At 34.7% G+C, this 6,000-nt stretch overlaps 1 protein-coding gene across 1 annotated transcript; it reads right to left on the reverse strand.

Annotated features, from left to right (window-relative positions):
* Positions 1 to 3,417: 3,417 nt before the first annotated feature.
* LOC139873089 (universal stress protein PHOS34-like) lies at positions 3,418 to 5,016 on the reverse strand. The gene is made up of 4 exons (XM_071861025.1): positions 4,614 to 5,016; positions 4,385 to 4,491; positions 3,837 to 3,955; positions 3,418 to 3,727 (listed from the first exon to the last, which is right to left on the reverse strand). The coding sequence occupies exons 1-4, from the start codon at positions 4,783 to 4,785 to the stop codon at positions 3,622 to 3,624; spliced, it is 504 nt and encodes a 167-aa protein (XP_071717126.1). The 5' UTR covers positions 4,786 to 5,016; the 3' UTR covers positions 3,418 to 3,621.
* Between the last annotated feature and the right edge of the window lie 984 nt (positions 5,017 to 6,000).

Raw genomic sequence — 6,000 nt, forward strand, 5'->3', positions numbered from 1 at the left:
ACGCGACCTGATATCTCTTATGCCGTTCAACAAATCTGTCTTCACATGCACGATCCGAAAGAGTGTCACATGCAAGCATTGCGTCGGATAATACGGTATATACATGGCATTATATCGCATGGTCTTCAGTTGACTAGAAGCTCGCTATCCTCGTTAGTTTCTTATACTGACGCCGATTGGGGCGGTTGTCCCGATACGCGACGCTCCACGTCCGGTTATTGTGTATTTTTAGGTGGTAACCTTGTCTCATGGTCTGCTAAACGTCAACCTACTGTTTCCCGATCAAGTGCCGAGGCTGAATATCGGGGTGTCGCTAATGTTGTGTCCGAATCCTGTTGGCTTCGTAATGTCCTGCTGGAGCTTCATTGTCCTATCTCCAAGGCAACCATTGTTTTTTGTGATAACGTCAGTGCTATCTTTCTTTCCGGTAACCCCGTGCAGCACCAACGCACAAAGCACATTGAAATGGATATTCACTTTGTTCGTGAAAAAGTGGCACGCGGACAAATTCGTGTACTTCACATTCCTACACGGTTTCAGATTGCCGACATCTTTACTAAGGGTTTACCTCGGGTACTGTTTGAAGAATTCCGCGCCAGTTTGAACGTCCGTTTGCCCTCCCGCTCAAACTGAGGGGCTGTATTAGCCGACATATAAAGTCTACCATATATTGTCTATATTTAGATCATCTTATGTATAGCAAGTTTATGCAATCAACTCTCATATGTATAGCAAAGATCATATTGCCTGATTTATAGGCTAGTTAGTGAGCTGTGATAGGCAACCTAGCAGTATATAGAGGGCACGTATCATTCTTTGTACAGTCATTCACAGAATTACAATCTTACAATCTACAGTGTCTTTCATATTCATTGTCTCCTCCAATTTCCTTTTCTTTGACGCAGAATCCACAATATCCGTTTCATTCTGATTTTCTTTTTCTTTTCCTTTTTCTGACTGCAATTCATCGTTGAAAGAAAACAATGGCGGTTCTATACCACTTAGCCGGCAAAACACTTTTTCAACTGTTTCATTTATCTCTCTTCCTAATCCATGAGTGTCTAAAATCAACTCCCAAACTGACTTAGATGCTTTTTCAAGTACAGGGGTTCTGCATTATATCAAAAGAATGCTATTAATATAATTTCAAATGATATGAAATGTTCTCTCTCTATTGTGTCATTTGGGTACTAAATTTTATAATTCGGGTAAGGAACATATTAAGAGATCAAAAGTAACTCACGTTGGGTACTTCATTAGGGCGAGCTCTTTGATAGTGACTTCATTCTGGCCGACGAAAGGCTACTAAAGTGTAATTTAATGCCAAAAAACACCTTAAACATTTTATTAATATTTAAATTAAAACTATATTAAAACGATATCATTTGTATTGTATAATCATACTTGACACCCCAAATGCATATATAACAGCAGATTTTACATTTTTGAAGTGAAGTGTTATTTTTGTCAAACCAGCCCATTTTACCAGCTCTAGGTTACTTACACTACATCAAGTCTACTAGGGAATATAATAATTGAAAAAACTTTGATGCGCACACAATTGGATCAGTTACATAACAATTCGCTAAATACACTTACTCAAGTTCGTGCCGAAGTGCATCAAACAGTTCCCTTTTAGTTTGTTTCTCTGCCCCCGGTGTGTTGAGAACCTTACTCTGCTCTAACATTTTGATAGTCTTACTTTTTAAATCTTCCTATACAAAAGAACACCAATATAGAATACATATATAATTGAACACCCGCATAAATAGATACAAAACGAAAAGAACCTCTTATCATGAACACACATAAACTAAGTACATTCCAAATTATAACTTTTGTTAAAAAAAAAAAAAAAAAAAATACACAAAGACTACCCGTAGTATTCCAGTATAAAAAGGTCTAAAGCTACATTTTTTTAAACATTGGCATATACAGTAATAAAATATAACACACATATGACTAGTACTAAATTATCGCATGCCCTCGTACATCTACACAGTTGTACAATCACTAATGTTTACAAATATTTTTGGAGGAAGGATAAATCAAGCAAATTTATATGATGAAAAGTTGATAACAGTAATATAAAAAAGGAATAGAAGATGATACATTGGCTTTGAGGTGATTGATGATTCATAATCGCAAGGCGTCAATGGTGCCGTCATTCATTAACGATTCCAGTACATCTTCTGGTGTTATTATTGCAGATGTTGATGATTCCATTATAAACAAATACCTGAAATTCGTTTTTTTTTCACAAAAGAAGAAAAACAAAAACAGGGTTTCAGCAAAGGTGAAGATGGTTTAATACTGCGTGGTGATGAAATTTGTGCGAACTTTGAGATACGAGGAGCTTTATTGGTGTTTGATTCTTGATCAGCCGAACTTTGGATGCAAAATAACTTTAAAGACTATGGTACGTGATATAAAACACCAATATTTGATGCCCATGGCACGTAATGAAATCATGAAATGCGTTGGTGATATTGATTGTTTTTTTTTTTCGAACGACAAAATCGGCATCACTCGAGGGGACTTAACCACCTTCGCGATCATATGTAACTCACACACACGTTAGGCACGTTAGGAGGAAACCCAATTTGCGATGATCTTGGCAGTTCATCGAAGCTTGGGAAAAACCCCGAGACCTTCCCAAACCGCATTGATGTTGACAATATCATCAAAGGTTGGAAACTTCCGCTTGGAATGAGAATCGAACCTGGGTTAGTAATTGGCAGTACCCCAAGTTATATCTCACCCCATACCACTCACGCCAAGGCTCCTGTGACGTTAGTGATTGTTTCCATAAATAGATTACATAAGTTCTTTTTTGGTTAACCTTTGCTTCCGGCCATTGGTTTTTTAGCCGGTGGTCCGGAGAGCTCAATTCCAATTCTAGCCTAAACCTCACTTTAGTTCGTTTTCTAGGTGTTTTACGTTTTTGGCTAACTGAGAAATCACCGTCCGGTGTAGGTGGAGCTTTGTGCTTTACCAGAATATTTTTCTCAAGCCGGTTTGCTCTTCAAAGATGGTGTTGTTAGGTTCTTCTGAGATATAACAATCGTTGTAAATCAAAATTATTGAAGGGACTTCTATTTTTGGTCTCAAGAGGATGCAAGAAGTTGCTTAAGCGTTTCTATCGACCTAGGTGACCGATGTTGTGATCGCTGTTCATGTTTATTCTAATAACAAGCAACGAGAGGCAACAAAGGAAGCAGGAACCATTTGCGGGCCTCAATGTGTTGCGTTTAGTTAATGAGCCTACCGGAACTACAGTTGCATCCGGTGTCGACAACAGGACTGACTACGAATGGGTCAACAAATGGTGTCGACAACAGGGCTGGCATTTAATTACTACTCCGTATAAAATAAATTGCACTGATTTACATAGTTTTTATATAATATATACTTGTAGACAGTGAACATATATTAGACAAAGTTCTCAAAATTAACTCAAACCATGTTTAAACAACAATATCATAACTAGTTCACACAAACTTCAGCTCATTTACAATATATCAAAAAAGAAAAAAAAAAAAAAAAAAAAAAAAAAAAAAAAAAAAAAAAAGTTGCAACTCACTATGACATGATCAAAAGTAGTTTTTTTTTTTTTTCTTCCTAAGTTGAGGTGGAAGTAGTAGCACAAGTCTTGGGCCTCTTGACTATCAAAACAGGACACTTGATGTTCTGAGCACAGTGATTGCTCACACTTCCAAGAAATGCCCTGCAATTTTCAATTCATAACCATTTTTTTTTTTATATATTCCATCAATAAAATAATCTACCAAAATATAAAAAACTAAAAAAAAAAAAAACATAGACAAAGCACTGACCTTTTGATCAGACCATAGCCATGACTGCCTAAGACCACCATATCAACACCCATTTTCTCAGCCACGTTGCAGATCACATCCCTCGCATCACCCACTTCCACCCTTGTTTCCACCTTCACCTACACCAAACTCAACTCAACACAAATTAAATCACTACAACAAAATATACACGTAATTTAAAACTGTAGGATCATAATTTATGACTCTTACTCACCATACCTAATGTATATATTAGCTTCCAGTTTTATCATATGCGAATTAACGGTTCAGGATTCAATGCTCAACCTTTAAGAGTTGAAATTTTACAGCATTCATGTTATTTGTTCAAAATGATTATTAAACAGGTTAATGTCATTCAGGATTCAACTTAATTCAGGACTTTTGAATATTAACCATTCAACTTAATGTTATTTGCTAAATGTGACGATAACATGAGGGTGCTAAACAGGCCTAACCGTATTTATCCAACTTAAGATTAGCATGAGTAAATTAATTAAAATAAAAATTAAAATAATAGATGATGGATCACAAAAACAAGTGTGACGTACATCTTGAAGGTCGTTGCACAATTTTTTAGCTTTCCCCATAACACTTTCAGCCACCTCATTCCTGTACTTATCCATCGTAGCAACTATATCCGGCGAAAACAAATACCCTAAATCAACCGTGAAAACCTCAATCACAAATCCAAAATATCATCAATCGAAAAATTACAAAATCAATCAATAATTAATTAATCTCTAAAAATAATAATTAATTCATGTCGTAGATACCTACCTGTGCCGTCAAGAGCTGTATAAACAACTTGAGGTGGTTTAACATACAAAAGGACAATAGTGTCTTTTGAATTCTGATTGACCACGTTCTTCAAGCACCATGATAGGGCGTAACCGCTTTCTTCGCCTTCATCAACCGCCACAAGTATCTTTCGTTCTTTTGTTGCTGCCATTGATTAATTGATTGATTGATTTCAACCTGCTGATTCTAATTTAGAGATCGATTTGTATGAGTATATGCTTAATTGAATATGTAATACTGCGTATGTGTATTTATTTTATACAGGTGTCATGAGTGACAATATAAAAAAAGGGAAAGCAGTTTGGCGGCGGTTTCTGGTATTCATTTCCTTTAACTGATTTTGCTTCCATGGTTTTTCAATTCCGTTTTGACCATGGTTTTCAGTCTCTATTTTTTTCTTTATAAAATATAATAATATTACTTAAAAAATCGTTTTTACATTTATTTATTTATTTTTTTGTGTTAAAAATATCAATATCAATTAGTCTAGAAGAGTTCCAAGAGAGGAAAATGAGATAAGGAACCCGCACGTTGAACGTTGAGTTGTCGTCAAAGTTTCTTTTCTTCAAACAAATATCGTTATTATTATTATCGTACCTTCTAATTTCAAAATGATGAACAGTAACTATAGGCAAAATTATCATTTCACAACAATCAAAATGATGAACAGTAACTATAGGCAAAATTATCATTTCACAACAATTGACACATGTCATCATTATACACCGTCTAACCAGGGGTACAATCATCATTACGCATCAACTGTCACCTGTCATCGTTATAAGACGTGTGGCATTAGTGGGTGCCACCTGTTATCGTTGTTATTATTTTCTCAATATCAAGGTTTTATACTTTTATTAATGATATTTTGTTATGTTAATGTTAATAATAATTTATGAACCTTTTATCATACTTTTAATATCGTTTTTTCTTCAATAAATATTTATATGTAACCATATAAATGATGTAAAACCTTTGAGGTAAAAATTATCTTTCCATATTCGAACTTTTACCAAGCCTTATTGAGTCGAAAGTAATAAATTATCTAATTTAATTATAAAAAGTACAATAATATTGATTTTTAATGTGATTTAGTTAATATAAAGGGTGGCAGAAAATTAAGGGTGTGTTTGACTACTTGTTAATTGAATAGTTCAGCGTTGAATGTTGAACCACTCAACATTTAGTACGTTTATTTTTTGCTTATATGATGGTGAATGGTTCAACATTCAATTTTGCACCATTCGGAGTTGAAATATTTTCTTACCCATCAAACATCAAAATTTTATGTAATATTCCCTTTAATTTATATGAAGAACACTTATCAAACAATCACAATGTTTTTTTATTAGTGCGGAAGGTTAAT

Source organism: Rutidosis leptorrhynchoides, chromosome 10, assembly GCF_046630445.1.
Source record: "Rutidosis leptorrhynchoides isolate AG116_Rl617_1_P2 chromosome 10, CSIRO_AGI_Rlap_v1, whole genome shotgun sequence".
Taxonomy (NCBI): domain Eukaryota; kingdom Viridiplantae; phylum Streptophyta; class Magnoliopsida; order Asterales; family Asteraceae; genus Rutidosis; species Rutidosis leptorrhynchoides.